Genomic DNA, 16,879 nt, shown 5'->3' with positions numbered 1-16,879 from the left:
CTATAAATCAATGGGGAGGAAATGAAGGTTCTGTTATTTCTACAAAAGGGTGGATCAAAAAAGGCTACCTTAGCAGACAGTGACGTTTAAAACATGAAATTCCTGATTTTTAAAACAGTGTTTTTCATAGTGTGTTCTGTGCAATATAAACTTTACATAAGAGTGACAGGAACCAGTTGTCTGAACAGTGCTCCCCTCCCTCTGTTTGCAATGTTCAGAGGCAGGCGCTGCTGCTAATGCAACTGAAACAGCACCATCCACATAAAATGTAGAATCATAGAGTTGTTTTATTATTATTATTTATGCTTTTCAGGTTTATACATTTCACTAATTTTACAATCATTTTAACATTTCAAAACTTGACTTCCTTCCCCCTTTCTGGGGTTCCTTGAATTTATTTTTAATATCTTCCACATATCCAAATTAACTTAATTTGCTCATTTATTCATCTACTTTAAATATGTACTCTTATGAAACTGCAGGTTATTACAAGAATCCCGCCAATGTTCTTTATCTGTTTGCAATTTATCTGTAAATATTTAATGAACCATTTGCATTCTTTTAGAATGCGACCAGAGCCGTCTCGGTCCCATGGCCAGCGCGGAAGCCGGACTGGAATGGGTCGAGAGCAGATGTTTCATCCAGAAACCTACCAAGCTGTTCAGCAACCGCTCTCTCAATCACCTTACCCAGGAATGGAAGATTCGAAACCGGGCGGTAATTGGATAGATCTAAAGGATCTAATGATGTTTTCTTTAAGAGCGGACGCACCACTGCCTCCTTCAGTTCCCCTGGGAATATCCCAGTGCCAAGGGACAAATTGATGATATCACCCAGGGGGGGCCGCACCTCGTCTGGACATGCTCTAATCAGCCAGGACGGGCACGGGTCAAGAGGACAAGTGGTGGGCTTTCCAGCTTGGAGGAGTCTGTCCACATCGGCTGGGGATATCCGGTCAAAGTGGTCCAATACTGGACCCGAGGACAGTCGAGGGGCCTCCAGTTCCTTCATTGTATCCAAATTGGCAGGGAGGTCATGGCGGAGCAACAGGACCTTCTCCGCAAAAGAGCTCGCAAATGCCTCGCAGCTGTGTGTCGAATTGTTATTTAAATTTGGCTGTCCTTCGAGGGACGTTAAAGACCTAATTATACTAAATAATTGCGCCGGGCGAGAGCTAGCGGAGGCAATGGAGGCCGAGAAGTAGGACTTCTTAGCGGCCTTCACTGCCATCTCGTAGGTTTTCATAAAAACCCTATAAGATGTTCTTGAAGCTCCGTCACGGGCACCCCGCCATACTCGCTCTAGCCGTCTGAGGTCCCGCTTCATTTTCCGAAGCTCCTCGGTAAACCAGGGAGCCCGGTTTCTGCAGGGTCGCAGAGGGCACCTAGGTGCGATCTCATTGATGGCTGCCAGGAGCTGGATATTCCAGCCCTCAACAAGCTCAGTCAATGAGTCGCCAGGGGGAGCAAGGTCCCGCAAGGCCTGACGGAATCTATTAGGGTCCATCAGCCTCCGCGGGCGAGCCCAAATTGGCTCGCCACCTAAGCAGGGTGGGGGTGGAAAATCAATCCTGGCTTTCAGTGCGTAGTGATCAGACCATGGCACCTTCATCGAGGGAGACATGATCACATCTATACCGGCGCCAAAGATCAAATCCAGCGTGTGGCCTGCTTGATGTGTGGGGCCCGAAACAAACTGGGAGAGCCCTAGTGTCGCCATGGAAGACACCAGGTCCAGAGCCTGTGAGGAGGGAGTGGCATCAGCATGGATGTTGAAGTCCCCCAGTACCAATAGGTTGGGGAACTCCAAGGCCCAGCCGGCCACCGCCTCCAGCAGGCCTGACAGGGTGGCTGCTGGTGCTCTAGGTGGCCGCTACACCAGCCAGACAGCCAAGCTATCCTCGGAGCCCCACACTTGGCCAACACATTCAATGCCGGGGATCGATGGCGATGGTAGAGCCCTGAAAGAACAGTCTTCTCGGATTAATAATGCCACCCCTCCCCCCCGGCCCACAGTCCGCGACTGGTGGAGGACGGAGAAACCCGGGGGCGCCATCTCTTGTAAGGTAACAGTTTCCCCTTCGCGCACCCAGGTCTCCATCACACAAGCCAGGTCAACCCCCTGCGAGGTGAAGAAGTCTCGCAGGGTGGCGGTTTTTTTGCCTATAGACCTGGCATTGCACAACACCAGTGACGGAGGTGAGTAATCCTTGCTCACCCTACCTTCGTCCCTCGGGATGGGGCGCAGATTGGAAGGGGTACGAGCATATCCATATCTCGATCCCCTTCGCCTATGACATCTGCCCCCACCGCCATACCTCCCTCGCCCCACTACGGTAGCAATCCCAAGCCTCAAACCAACCTCCATTTACAGAATAGAAAACAAATCAAATCAAAAACAATTGTACCAACACAACAAATCCCCACCCCACTCAATAGCTAACCCCAAACCAACATAAAACGGAACAAAATAGAAATACATCAATAAAAACCACCGTTCACGGTGGTACAACAAAGTAAAAAGTAAAAACCCCTATAAAACATTTTAAAATATATAAAAACATTTTAAACATTTGCCGCGGCAACACCAGTGTCCTTAAAACAGTAGCGGTGGCGAGTGTGGGCCCCGCCCCCTAGGCCTGGAGGAGTGTGCCTACAGGAGGGAGCGGCCTTCCTCAACCCCCATGGTGAAGCCGCAGCAGTGATGTCCCGGTGCCTCATGATGGATGGCCATCCTGACTCGGCCCCAGATACACTGACCAGATGTCTGGAAGCTGTGGCTGGATGGTTACGTGGGAGCCGGTTGAAGTTAAATCCTTCGAAGACAGAGGTCCTCTGGCTGGGACGGAGCGATATGGGATTGAGGGGGCAACTCCCGTCTCTTGCGGGGGTGCAATTAGTGCCAGCATCATCCGTGAAGAGTTTGGGTGTAATCTTTGATACCTCCCTCTCTATGGAGGCGCAGATTACAGCTATAACAAAGGCGGCATTTTTTCATCTCCGCCAAGCTAAGCAGTTGGCTCCTTATCTCTCTCGCCCTGACCTAGCCACTGTGATCCACGCGACGGTCACCTCCAGACTGGATTATTGTAACTCGCTCTACGTGGGGCTGCCCTTGAGACTGACCCAGAAACTCCAGCGGGTGCAGAATGCCGCGGCGAGACTCCTTACGGGGTCTTCGCTGCGAGATCATATCCATCCGGTGCTGTACCAGCTGCACTGGCTCCCGGTGGAGTACAGGATCAGGTTTAAGGTGCTGGTTTTAACCTTTAAAGCCCTATACGGCCTAGGACCCTCGTACCTACGGGACCGCCTCTCCTGGTATGTCCCACAGAGAAATTTACGGTCTGCAAATTGTTAAGTCGTGGGTTGACATAGCAGCCGGCACAGCGATTTCTTCAAGTAGCTCTTTATTATGGTAAGCTGGAATAGAACTGACTGCGAACAGCTCAGCCGGCCTGTATTTATAGGCAGCCGGCTGTCAACATTGTAACCACAACAGCCCAGAGTTCCCGCCTAAAATAACAGACGCGGACCTGAGTGAAAACTATCTACAGACCTGAGTGAAAACTATATACAGTATCCCCCTGTTGGCCCAGGGTGAAACTACACTACATAACACCCCTCCCCACCGAGATAAGGCGTTAGTTACAATCGTAATGGTTTCCTTATATACAGCACTACGCGTAATGGTTCAATTAAGCACAAAAGCATATCGGTTACATTTCCCATACTTAGACCAACAGTGATACCTGTCCAACAACATAGTCCTTTAAATAAGTTGGGCGCTTGGAAACTCTGCCAGACCGCCGGGGACTGGTAGCCAAGTCCGGAGGGCCACACAGTTCTCGCTGAGGCTGTGGTGCGACCCTAGGTAGCGTTGGAACCAACTCCCCTGGATCCGCTGCTGTGGGTGGAGCCTCCGCAAGTGGAGTGGTCTGAGTCTGTTCTGAAACGGCTTGGTTCGGCTCCACGCTGGCAGCTTGCGAGGGAGGTGTAGGTGGGGCCTCGCCATCTGTACGTGTCTCTTCTGGAGCCGCAAGCGCAGTTGGGGGCACCTCGGTAGTGTCCAAGTCCCCAACCCTGCGCCTAAGCTGGTCTATGTGCCGTCGCCACAAGCGTCCGTCTTCGAGTGCCACCTGGTACGAGCGAGGTCCAGTGACTCCCACTACTGTGGCTGGCACCCAAGGGATGTCCCCCACATAGTTCCGGGCAAAGACCTGGTTTCCTGGGACAAATGACCGTGGTGCGTTGGCACAGCCTGGGGGTTCAGCCACGGCAAAGTCTGGGTGTAGCCGGTCGAGCGGTGACCTGAGGCGGCGGCCCATAAGCAGTTCAGCAGGACTCCTCCCTGTGGCCGCATGAGGGGTGATGTGTTGCACGAACAAGTATTCGGCGACCCGCTCATGCCAGTCTCCCCGGTCCAGGCGCGCCAGTGCCTCTTTTGTCGAGCGCACCATTCTTTCCGCTTGCCCGTTGCTGGATGGATGAAAGGGTGCCGTTAGGGCATGGCGGAGGCCCAGTCCCAAAAGATACCGCTCAAACATGCCTGACGTGAACTGCGGTCCGTTGTCAGAGACAAGGACATCAGGACACCCATGCGTTGCAAACAGGCCTCGCAGCACCCGGATGACAGCTTCGGTAGTGGTGGAGGGCATCAGGGCGACCTCCAGCCATTTGGAATAGGCGTCCACCACTACCATAAAGGTCCGGCCGTGAAAGGGGCCAGCCAGATCGATGTGTACCCTCGACCAGGGTGTCTTTGGCGTCTCCCAGGTGTGTCCCTTAGCTGCCGGTGGTGCAGGCCTCGACTCCTGGCACGCTTGACAGGCGGACACCCAGGCAGTGATGGCATCGTCCATATTGGCACCGAGCCAACGCCTTCATTTTGACAATTCCCGGGTGGCCAACGTGCAGAGCCTCCAGGACGCGCTGACGGAGTCCCTGGGGAATCACGACGCGGTCTCCCCACAGCAGGCAGCCGCGATGAGCTGAGAGTTCATGTTGTCTGGTTGCGAAGGGCTGGAACTCCGATGCAAAAGGCCCTTGTGGCCACCCCCTCCACACCCAGTTGAGCACCCGGCTGATGGTGCGATCCTGGGCAGATGCGGAGGCCACAGTGGCAGCCGATACAGGCGCTGCCGGAAGATCCTCAATCAGAAGGAGCGATGAAGCTGGAGCCGGGTCTTCCACAAATGCTGGAAGAGGGCAACGGCTGAGGGCGTCGGCATGGCCCATCGATTTCCCCGGGCGATGGATGAGCCGGTAGTGGTAGGCAGCCAGGAAAACAGTCCATCGCAGCATGCGTGGTGAGAGGACCGGTGGAGTTGGACGATCACCGGCGAGGAGGCCCAGGAGTGGCTTGTGGTCAGTGATGAGGTCAAAAGTCCTGCCATAGAGGTATTCATGGAACCTCTTCACTCCAGCCACAAGTGCCAATGCCTCCTTGTCGAGCTGGCTGTAATTCCGTTCCGTCGGAGATAGTGTCCTGGAAAAGTAGGCAAGCGGTGCTTCTCTTCCATCTGGAAAACGGTGACTAAGGACAGCACCGATGCCAAAAGGTGAGGCGTCGCAGGCAAGGACCAGCCGCCTGGATTCACTGTACTGTACCAGCACACTGTCTGAAGAAAGGAGAGCCTTGACCGCGTTGAAGGCCGCCGTCTCCCGATGACCCCAGGCCCAAGGCGTCTTAGTGCTAAGGAGTCGGTGAAGAGGCTCAGCCACTGTGGCTTTGTGGGGCAGGAACATGTTATAAAAGTTCAGCAGCCCCAGGAATGCCTGCAACTCCGTTTTGTTCTTTGGGGTGGGGGCCTGCTGGATAGCGCGGATCTTGGATGTGGTTGGATGAAGACCGGAGGCATCGATAAGATAGCCCAGGAACTCTACCTGTGGAACGGCGATCTGGCACTTCTCCCTCTTTACCTTGAGCCCGGCCTCCTGGAACCTGGTCAGCACGGCACGGAGGCGCTCGAACAGCTGCTGGTGTGAGTCTGCAGACACCAAGACGTCATCAAAATATGGTACCACGCCCGGAAGCCCTTGCAGGAGACGCTCCATAAGGCTTTGGAAGATGCCAGGAGCCACACTCACCCCGAACTGCAACCGGCGGCAACGGAAAGCCCCCCGGTGGGTGACGATCGTCTGGGCTTCAGCAGTGGCATCATCAACTGGCAGTTGTTGATAGGCTTGGGCAAGGTCCAGCTTAGCGAAGACCTTACCCTCACCCAGGGAATGCAACAGGTGTTGGACAACAGGAACCGGATAAGCGTGCTGCTGAAGTGCCTTGTTGATCGTGCACTTGTAGTCAGCGCAGATTCTCACCGACCCATCTGGCTTGACAGGCGTGACGATGGGGGTTTCCCACTTTGCGTGGTCAACCGGCTCCAAAACTCCTTGGGCGATCAGTTTGTCCAGTTGTTCGTCCACCTTAGCCTTGAGAGCAAAGGGAACCCGGCGTGGCTTTAGCTTGATGGGGGCGACTTGTGGATCAAGGCTAAAGGAGATGGGCGTACCTGTATATTGGCCCAAGGTGCCGTCAAAAACCTCGGCAAAGTCTTTGACCAGACCCTCAGTCTCTGCGTTAGAGATGCAGTTGATGCCGGTGACTTCCAGGCCGAGGGCATCAAACCAGTCTAGCCCTAGGAGGCTTGGCCGCTGACCTTCGACCACCACCAACCGGAGCAGGCCCGAAAAATCCTTGAAGGCGATCCGGAACCGGCCAACGCCTACCACGGGAATGTCGTTTCCCTGGTAGTCTCTCAGGTGTACGCGGTGAGAGTCGAGTTGCCTTTTGGACACTCTGGGTACCAGTCTTTTGATGGTGCTCCATGACACGATGGACAGGGCAGACCCGGTGTCGATCTCCATGTCACATGGAGCTCCTTCAATGAGCACCGTGACGTTCAGCTTGCGTCTCGTAGGCGAGTCGGTTTTGCCAATCGTGGTTCCAGACGGGCAGCGGCAGTTGGTGAGAGCGAAACAACTTTCCTTGGCAGACTGGAGTGAAGACTTGGACTTGCGAGTCGATGAAGGGGGGGTGTCAGACGGAGCCGATCGGCAGACCTTAGCGATGTGGCCCCTCCTGGAACACTTCCTACAGATGGCGTCTCTGAATCGACACTTGGCACGGGAATGGTTGCCTCCGCAGCCAGCACATTCCGGTTGGCCCTTGGACTTCTGTTGGAACTTCCTGCGCTCCCGCTTTGTCTGGTGCACGTCATCGTCTTCACTGGAGGATGCCTCCTCACTGCTGGCTTCTTCATGCTGCACCGGAACTGGCTCCCTAGCAAGACGCGGGCTGCTGGACTTGCGGATCTCCTGGGCGGAGCGTTCAGCAGCTTCTGAGGCCACAGCCTCCTCAATGGCTTTCTGTAGCGTGAGGTCTGGCTTGGCTAGGAGGCGCCGTTGCAGATGGATGTCCCGGACCCCGCAGACGATTCGATCCATCAGGGCATCGTCTAAGTCTCGGAACTCACAGTGTATTGCATCCTGTCGCAGGGCGGTGGTGTAGTTGTTGATTGACTCCCCCTCTGCCTGGTTCCGGTGGTAGAACGCATGGCGGGCAGCAATCTTGGACGGCTTTGGTGCGTAGTGGTTGCGGAGCTTCTCTTGGATCGTGTCCCATGGTGTTGCCTGGACTGCTTCAGGCGCAACCAACGCTTGGGCCGTCTCAAACACCTCAGGCCCACAGAGGCTGAGGAATAGGCCCCGCTTCCGCTCCTGTGATACTTCTGTCAGCTCGTTGGCTTGGAGGTAGCAGTCGAACCGAGCGAGGTAGGAGTCCCATGATTCAGAGGCTGGCGCAAACGGCGGTAGAGGCACAAGTGAGGCCATGATTCCGATGCCGGCGTGAAGGGCGATGGATGGAACACAGTGCTCTAGCCAGAACAGTCAGCTCTGAATTGGTTCTGCCCAGTGATTTCGCTCAGTGATTTCGCTCTGTGATTCAGCTCAGTGATTCAGCTCAGTTCAGAGGCTGGCCGCATCTGGCTGTGCTCTGATGTCCATCCATCCCACCCTCCTCGCCAGTGTTAAGTCGTGGGTTGACATAGCAGCCGGCACAGCGATTTCTTCAAGTAGCTCTTTATTATGGTAAGCTGGAATAGAACTGACTGCGAACAGCTCAGCCGGCCTGTATTTATAGGCAGCCGGCTGTCAACATTGTAACCACAACAGCCCAGAGTTCCCGCCTAAAATAACAGACGCGGACCTGAGTGAAAACTATCTACAGACCTGAGTGAAAACTATATACAGTATCCCCCTGTTGGCCCAGGGTGAAACTACACTACATAACACAAATAAAAACACCCTAAAGATCCCAGGCCTCAGAGAGGTTAGGCTGGCCTCAACTAGAGCCAGGGCCTTCTCGGCCGCGGCTCCAATCTGGTGGAACGCTCTGTCACAAGAGACTAGGGCCCTACGGGACCTGACATCCTTCCGCAGGGCCTGCAAGACAGAGCTGTTCCACCAGGCCTTTTGTCAGGGCGCAGCCTGACCCCCTCCTCGGGCAATCTGCACAAAATTTTGCTTGATGGTTGCCATTAATTTGATTTTAATTTGATTTAATTAATTTTATGAATGTTTTAGAATGTTGAGCTATTTTGATTGTTGTTAGCCACCCTGAGCCCAGCTTCGGCTGGGGAGGGCGGGATATAAATAAAATTTATTATTATTGTTGTTGTTGTTGTTGTTGTTGTTATCTTGATTTCTTATTTTTCCGGTAAATTTCACCATTTCTGCATACTCCGTACATTTTTGTATCCATTCTTCCTTTGATGGGATTTCTGCATCTTTCCATTTTGAGGGCGAGTAACATTCTTGTCGCTGTAGTAGCATACAAGAATAAGAAAACCCAGAAGCTTTTCTTTTGGGAATTATAGGGACAGAACTACTTAAACTGCATAGAATTGTAGAGTTGGAAGGGACCCCAAGGGTCATCTAGTCCAACCCCCTGAAATGAAGGCAGTTGCCTAGTAGGTACATCTAAGCTACTGGTTCTTTTAGCTCATCGTTGACTATGCTAATCAGGGCCAGATTTAGGATTGATGAGGCCTAAGCGTGGGTGGCGCTATGGTCTAAACCACAGAGCCCAGGGCTTCCGCTCAGTAGGTCAGCGGTTCGAATCCCCGCAACGGGGTGAGCTCCCATTGCTCGGTCCCTGCTCCTGCCAACCTAGCAGTTCGAAAGCACGTCAAAGTGCCAGTAGATAAATAGGTACCGGTCTGGCGGGAAGGTAAATGGCGTTTCCGTGCGCTGCTCTGGTTTCGTCAGAAGCGGCTTAGTCATGCTGGCCACATGACCTGGAAGAACTGTCTGTGGATAAACATCAGCTCCCTCGTCCAGTAATAATAATAATAATAATAATAATAATAATAATAATAATAATAATAATAATAATAATAATTTATTTATACCCCGCCCTCCCTAGCCAAGACCGGGCTCAGGGCGGCTAACAACCAATAATAAAAACAAGTTGATTAAAATACAATTTAAAAGATTAAGATACAACATTAAAACAATTCGGGAGCAATCTCTTCATAGGAGAAAGGAAAAAGAAAGAGGGGGAGGGAATCAAACTGATTCTGAGCCAAAGGCCAGGTGGAACAACTCTGTCTTACAGGCCCTGCGGAAAGAAATCAGATCCCGAGGGCCCTGGTTTCAAGAGACAGAGCATTCCACCAGGCCGGGGCCAGTGTTGAGAAGGCCCTGGCTCTGGTTGAGGCTAATCTAACTTCCTTAGGGCCCGAGACCTCTAGGGTGTTGCTATATGTGGACCTTAAGGTCCTCTGTGGGGCATACCAGGAGAGGCGGTCCCGTAGGTACGAGGGTCCTAAGCCGTGAAGGGCTTTAAAAGTCAAAACCAGCACCTTAAATCTGACCCTGTACTCCACCAGGAGCCAGTGCAGCTGGAAAAGCACTGGGTGAATATGCTCCCATGGCAGAGACCCTGTGAGGAGCCTCGCTGCAGCATTCTGCACCTGCTGGAGTTTCTGGGACAGCTTCAAGGGCAGCCCCGCGTAGAGCGAATTACAGTAGTCAAGCCTGGAGGTGACCATCGCATGGTGCTTCAGGTTAAGAACAGTTTCAGGTTAAGAAGGGACCTCTGAAACAAATTAAGTACATAACCAGAGGCACCACTGTACTGAGCTAAAACACTCATGTCAAATGCACGGTCAAATTATGACTGTATGATATTATGCCTGTATGATATTGTGATGATGTCTAATGCTGTATTGTTTTTAATATTCAGCCCAGAGTGGCTGAGGAAACCCAACCAGATGGGCGGGGTATAAATAATAAAATTATTATGATTTATGGCTGTATGAACGATTGCTTGATATTATGGTTACATGGTATGGCTGCATGATTTGATTATATGATATTATGATTTTCACTACAGGTGATGCTCTATGGCTCAACATTTTTTTTCTAAACACAACAAAAACTTCATGGCATCCCAAGAGTTTTCCTTTCATCTTTAAAAGGTGCCACAAAGAACCTCTGATCTCTCTCTCTCTCTCTCTCTCTCTGGCTGCAAAATACTTAACACAGCTACCACTCTGGAAGTTATGCAATAGTTTGCCAAAAGAAAAAGGATTTTAAAAAAAGCCAGCAGGATTCATGTGTCAAGCCTCTTGCTACAGAAAAGGTAAATCAAGATTCTTTATGGAAAAGCTTCCACAATTTCTGAAATCACTGACACTGACCCCTTCGATTTGGCACAATCAATACTTTCTTAAAAAGGCATTTCACTCAATTCAACAGTGTCTATTAATCCTAACTTGCATGCTGCTTTAAAGAGAAATGCGTGGGGCGGCGGCGGCGGCGGGGGGGGGGGGAATCCTTTGCAGACAAAAAGCCACTGTTCATATCTAGAAATAAAATCTAATTCCAGTGAGCAAGAGACCACAGCAGTGAGTCATTGGCAATTTAACTAAATATGATCAGACCGCCAGTGGGATGCTTTGGAAAACGCGACCTGTGCTTCGTTACACAACCATTCCATAGGAAGGGGGCAGGGAATTAAGACCGGGCTACTAAGCTTATGCAACATACTGTTCTCCTGACCTACTTTCACTTCGGACGGAATCGACAAGACTTTGGTGAGGATGCAAAGGTGAGGGTTTGCCTGGTGGACAAGACACATCCAGGGTTCATTGCCCTTTCCGCTCCTGGGCTAGATGCTAGTTAGGGGGTGTTGCTAATCGTGTGCGTGGTCCAGGAACTTACGTGATCTCCTGTCATTTCCTCTACTTTTAAAAAAGCTTTTTTAAAAAAAAAAAACGACGACGACAACAACAACGACAACAACAACAACTTTGTTCATAGGGCAGCTCAGCATGCTGCAAAGCACCGCGCAGCTTACAGATCGATATTTGTAGCTCTTCATATAAATCAGCATATGTACATTTTAGTCACGCCGAACCTTTTAAAGACCTTGCAGGCTACACCCCTCGGAACGGGGTGGGTACCCTTCTACAGTGGTACCTCGGGTTAAGTACTTAATCTGTTCCGGAGGTCCGTTCTTAACCTGAAACTGTTCTTAACCTGAAGCACCACTTTAGCTAATGGGGCCTCCTGCTGCTGCCGCATTGCTGGAGCACGATTTCTGTTCTGATCCTGAAGCAAAGTTCTTAACCCGAGGTTGTCTGGGTTAGCGGAGTCTGTAACCTGAAGCGTATGTAACCCGAGGTACCACTGTATTTCGTGGCCGGCAGTATAAGCTGACCAAGACATTCCGGTTGAAACCCATCACATTAATTGATACCGTCAGCATCCCAGAGGAAACACACCTGTCGTTCTTTTAATACACTTTGGCTTTATACAAAGATGAGAGGCGGCCAGAAGCATAGTGGTGATAAGACTACCTTGAAGGTCTGAATCAGTGTTACTAAGCCGTAATTTATCATGTTTGCATTTACCTTCTATTCCATCCTGCCAACAGGCAAGAAAAGCTTTCTTACATGGCAGGTGTAGATGTGGGGTACATTGGTTGCATGAATGCGCACTCTCACCAGGTACCACACTATGCACAAGCAGTTACACTGATCTGCCCTGGATAACATACACGGCAAACAGAGCCCTTGTTTAGGCACTCACAATAGTGACCCAACACCAATACTAAATCTGTCAAAACAAGCTGCGATTGGAGTACAATAAACTCAGATTCATAACAATCGGTGCACATCTTCTGTATAAGGTTGCTGGCTTCTTCTTTTTTACTGATATGCTGCTATACCTTTACACCCGCACCCACCCACCCACCCACCCACCCCCCAGCAGCAGCTCTACATATTGCCAAGAGCTGTACCAGTTGAATTTCTGCCTGTCAGGATACAAGACAGGGCCGGAGAGCAGGGCCAGTTTAACAAATAACAGCAGCTGGCCATCTCACCTCTGTGTCCCTCAGAAAAGTTTAAGAAGTTGAAAGGAGAACGGGAAACGTCAAAGGAGTGACAAGGAGCTGGTTCACACGTGCGTATTTATTTCTAGGAAACGGAAACTTCCTGTGGTAGCTTGCACATGTGCACGAGTCACCAGATAGATAAAAACACGGAGAAAAGTTTCAACCCCACCCCCCTACCCCGTCAAGAATACCACTTTCCCCCAACAAAACGAGGAAACTCACACGCTCATTTGCGAGTCAGCAAGAAAGGAAGGGAATAACGCGTTCTACGCTCACGCGCAGTGGCGTAGCGTGGGGGGGGGTGCAGGGAGGGCCGGCCGCACCGGGCGCAACATCTGGGGGTTAGGGTTAGGGGGCGCAAATCCACGGGTTAGGGGGCGCAAATCCACGGGTTAGGGGGCGCAAATTACTTGCCTTGCCCCGGGTGCTGACAACCCACGCTACGCCACTGCTCACGCGTGAACAGGCTAGCAGAAATACAACCCCACAGGTCCCTCGTTAAGCGAGAGGAAGAGAGAGGAGAGAAAAGAAAAGAAAAGGTGGCGCTGAGTAATCCACTGCCCACCTCACCTACGGAGCGCATCGCAAGGTAACTTACCTAATCGGATTGCTTCGTTGTACTTCTGAAGGGCAGCCTGAAAATTCTTCTCCTTATATAAGAGATTCCCTTCACACCGGAGCTGCGACGCCTTCACTCTTTCAGGAAAGCATTTGGCCAACAGGTTGCTGAGGACGACATTTATCCGGAGCCGGGGCGGAGCGCCCCTGCCCTCTGGACAGATGCTGCATCCTGCCGCCTGGCCCATTTCCTTCTCCAGGCACTTTTTGCAACAAGTGTGGCCGCAGAGCAACGAGACAGGCTCGTAGAGGAAACCTTGGCATTTGTGGCAGCCGAAGACCTGCCATTCACGTACCGGCGCCGAGCTGCTTTTCAATCGGATGCTGCGCGCCATGCAATCCACCAGCTCGCCCATTTGCTCCGCGCGCAGCAGCCGAGTGTTGTCCGACGCCAGCTGACAGAGCTGAAGGACTTCGGGGAGCTGCCCGCTCTGCGCCAGCCACCGTTCTGCCCTCTGGAGCATCCCCTGCCACTCGGGCGGGCGCATCGTGGTCTCTGGCGGCCGCGAGGACGCAGAGAGGGCGACGGAAGCCGAGGAAGAAGAGCGCTCTGAACCGCTCGCCTGGAGAGCCTCGGCAGCTAAGCTTGGAGCTGGTAGCTTTTGCTCCTCCTGCCGCTGCGGGGAGCCCATGACTGAGCGGGCTGCTTGAGCGGAGGCGGTGGGTGGCTTCTGCTCGGGAGGGCGGGCGCGCTGCTCAAGTGGCGCCGCGGAGCGCGACAAGCTGGAGGAGGCAGAGGCAGCGTCTACACCGCGCTGTTGCTGCTGCCCGTCTGTTTCTGTGGAAGCGCCAGCCCCTCCATTCTGCCGGCTTCCCTCCCCTGACACGCCCCTCATGAAAGTACCTCATCTATGCAAAATACTTATGTAAAAATCAAAAGGCCAATGTGATTGTCTGCCTCGCTTTCCTTCTCTCCACCCCGCCCACCTCCCGCTGCAGCCGCTCATTGGGCAGCGGCGTGCGGGATGGTTACAAAACCCAGGCAGTTTTATAATGTGTTGTTGCTGCGAGCGAGTTGCAGGACGAGGGAAGCGCTTGGAGTTTGGGTTCACCTCCTCGTTTCAGTTAGCTCGCCGAAGCAACCCCACAACTCGGGTGGGTAAACAGGGGCAGGATTCAGCCTGCCGTTCCTTTCTAACAAGAGCTCCCCAAGATACCATCCACGGAAGCCCCATACGAAAGAAATGCACTGTGTCCACACGTTGCACTGTACACGGTGAGGTGTCTCTGCGTGTGTTCAAATGTTTGTGCACATGCTGATTCGTATAGGTCAGCTACTCATGCGCACAGAAACTCGGACTGGACATTCAGGTCTTGCTTTGGGGCTTTCCAAAGGGACCTGGTTGGGCACCATGATAACAGGATGCTGGACTAGATGGGCCATTCGCCTGATCCAGCAGGCTCGTCTTATTTGGATTAGCAGAACTGCAAACCTATGCATCCAGTTTAGTTTACCTAGGAGTAAGCTGCATCAAACTCTCTCAGGTGGTCCTTCTGTCCTTGGGGACCTGCATGCTTTCATTCCCGAAACTGACAACATTCCCTTCCCTTACAGAAGCAGGTCTGCAAACATTCCAGTAGCTTCATCCCCTGAGCACACCAGCTTAGCCAGTTGATAGGCAGCTAGGCTTCCCCACTGCAAGTGCATCACATTACAGTGAACTCCTCAACTTATCCTTAAGTGTGCTTTGGTGTGTTTACAGTATACACATTGGCTTTGCATCGCAGTTGATCCATTTAATGTAATTTTGTCTGCAGAGATACAGTTTGGTGAATTGTGCCTCAAATAGCTGGGAGAGGCACATTTAAAGTGACTAAGGTTTAGCTTTCAAAACAAACAGCAAAAATGTGTCACTGCTACAAGCATATCTTCATTCAGAGATCAAGTGGCCAATTGCCTCTCACAGTGGGAATCACACTTACGATGAAGGGTATTGAAAATAGCAACAGGTGGCCATCAAAGCAAGAGCCAGGAAGAAAAACTGATAATGCAATTATGAAAAGATGAGTGAAAAAGGGGGTCAGACTTTCTCAGTTTGTAAATAAGCTCTCAGAATAAAAAAAGGGGGGGGCATGAACAACTTTTACACATCTCCCTATAATAGACTTGTTAAGTGTTTGTGGCTCAGCACGGCTCACAGCTCAACTAGGCTTGCCGAAAGGGAGGGCTCAGATGATGATAAAATGGAGGCAGGATGTGGTGGTACTTGGGGAAGAGCCACAGCTCAGTGCCAGGAGAGTCTGTGGTAGAGAGAAGTCCAGAATCAGAGGTTGAAGCGGGGGGTGGAGGGAGGCCAAGAGGCAGAGAGGAGTCAGGCTGGTGAGGAGCCATGGGTGTCTCCCTCTCCTGCCGCAACCCCCCTACCTCCTGGTCTCCAAAAACCCTTGAAGGTATGAAGAGGAAGGAGCAAAGACAGGCACTGCAACCGAGTCTCAGATTGCCTGGGGAAGACCCAGGGGAGGAGGAGACTTAAGCAATGATGGGAGAATAGCAGCGTTGGAGGGGACCCCAAGGGTCCCCTGGTCCAATCTCCTGTAATGCAGCAATCTCAACTAGATCACACATGCAGAGGCGCTGACTTATAAAAAACATTGGGGGAGCCCGCGAAAGCTCATGAATAATAAATAAGCTCATGAATATGCAGATAAAGTGGCGCCGCCTCCTCGTGAGCGAATAGGGGAGAGCGTGCTGCGCCTATTAATCAGCTCCGAAGGAAATTGGGTGGAGCTTTTGCTCGGGAGGGAGGGCAGGAGGCATGCAGCCCGACCCTGTGCATTTTGGGCTGGGGGAGGGGCGGCGGTGGCGCTCTGCTGGAGGGGCGCCCGATATTATTGGGGGGGCAGAGCCCCCCAAACGAATTTTTGAGGGGGCTCGGGCCCCCTCAGGCCCCATGGAGTCGGCGCCTATGCACACATGACAGATGGCCACTCAACATCTGCTTACATAGGCGCCGACTCCATGGGGCCTGAGGGGGCCCGAGCCCCCTCAAAAATTCGTTTTGGGGGGCTCTGGCCCCCCAATAATTTAAGAAAATTATTAGGCACCTTGCCAAAAACCGTGCAGGGGACTCCGGCGCGCGCCTCCCAAAGTGACCGGGAGCTCCTGAGAAGGGGCGGGCAGGTCGGTCAGTCAGAGGAAGACCCCCAGCGGCGGGACTTTAGAAAGGAATGGAGCCGCGGGGCCGAGGAACGGCATATTCGTCGCCGGCGAGGGACCGGGGTGAGGGGAGAATGGAGGGGACGGGAGTTCCCGCCGCCGGAGTGGGGCTTTTTTTCTGGGTTCGGCTAAGGTGACGTTGGTAGGAGGGGTGGCTGCCTCCCGGCGTGAAGCCTGGGGAGGGCAGGCCGGTTCTTGCATGCAAAAGCACCACTGCAATCCTGCCGCCAGGGAGCGCGCGACGGAAGGGCAGCGCGTGGGGGGCGACCCAGCGTGACTCTAAAATACTTTTAAAAAACTTTAAAACTCACTAATTTTCATCTAAAATTTAGAAAACTTCCCGGGGCAGGACCCCGGTATGGGCCCCCCCAATATTTTTTATAAGTCGGCGCCCCTGTCTGCTTAAGAACCTCCAAGAAAGGGGAGTCCACTACCTCCTGTGGGAATCTGTTCCTCTATTGAACAGCTGCTTTGCTCAGCAGCTATTATATAATAGGCAATTGCTTAACTGCTCACAATGAAAAAAATAGTAGCTGGAGATGAAAGCGGAGGGGCTACATAAATTAAATCTTGAGTTTCAGTTCTCTACATTAGTTTGCAATTTTTTGGGGGGGGTAAAAAACAAGTTCTCATGAAAATTCACTAGCATTTCAGCATGCCTCTCTCTTTATACCATGCAGTTGTACGAAAATATGGCAT

The 16,879-nt window shown here is 52.1% G+C and overlaps 1 protein-coding gene across 3 annotated transcripts in view; it reads right to left on the bottom strand.

Annotated features, from left to right (window-relative positions):
- Nucleotides 1-15,252, bottom strand: part of LONRF3 (LON peptidase N-terminal domain and ring finger 3) — a 56,206-nt gene extending 40,954 nt beyond the window's left edge. For all 3 annotated transcript variants that reach the window (XR_014521735.1, XM_083486395.1, XM_083486396.1), the window contains exon 1: nucleotides 13,004-15,252. Coding sequence is in view for 2 of the 3 variants with exons in the window: in XM_083486395.1 (XP_083342521.1) it covers nucleotides 13,004-13,859 (856 nt within the window). In the remaining variant the exon portion in view is untranslated. The remainder of the gene's footprint in view (nucleotides 1-13,003) is intronic.
- Nucleotides 15,253-16,879: the final 1,627 nt, after the last annotated feature.

The sequence above is a fragment of the Podarcis liolepis genome (genome assembly GCF_965112155.1).
Source record: "Podarcis liolepis genome assembly, chromosome: Z".
NCBI lineage: Eukaryota > Metazoa > Chordata > Lepidosauria > Squamata > Lacertidae > Podarcis > Podarcis liolepis.
The sequence above is the reverse complement of the archived record's forward strand: the minus strand, read 5'-3'. Positions and strand labels throughout refer to the sequence as shown.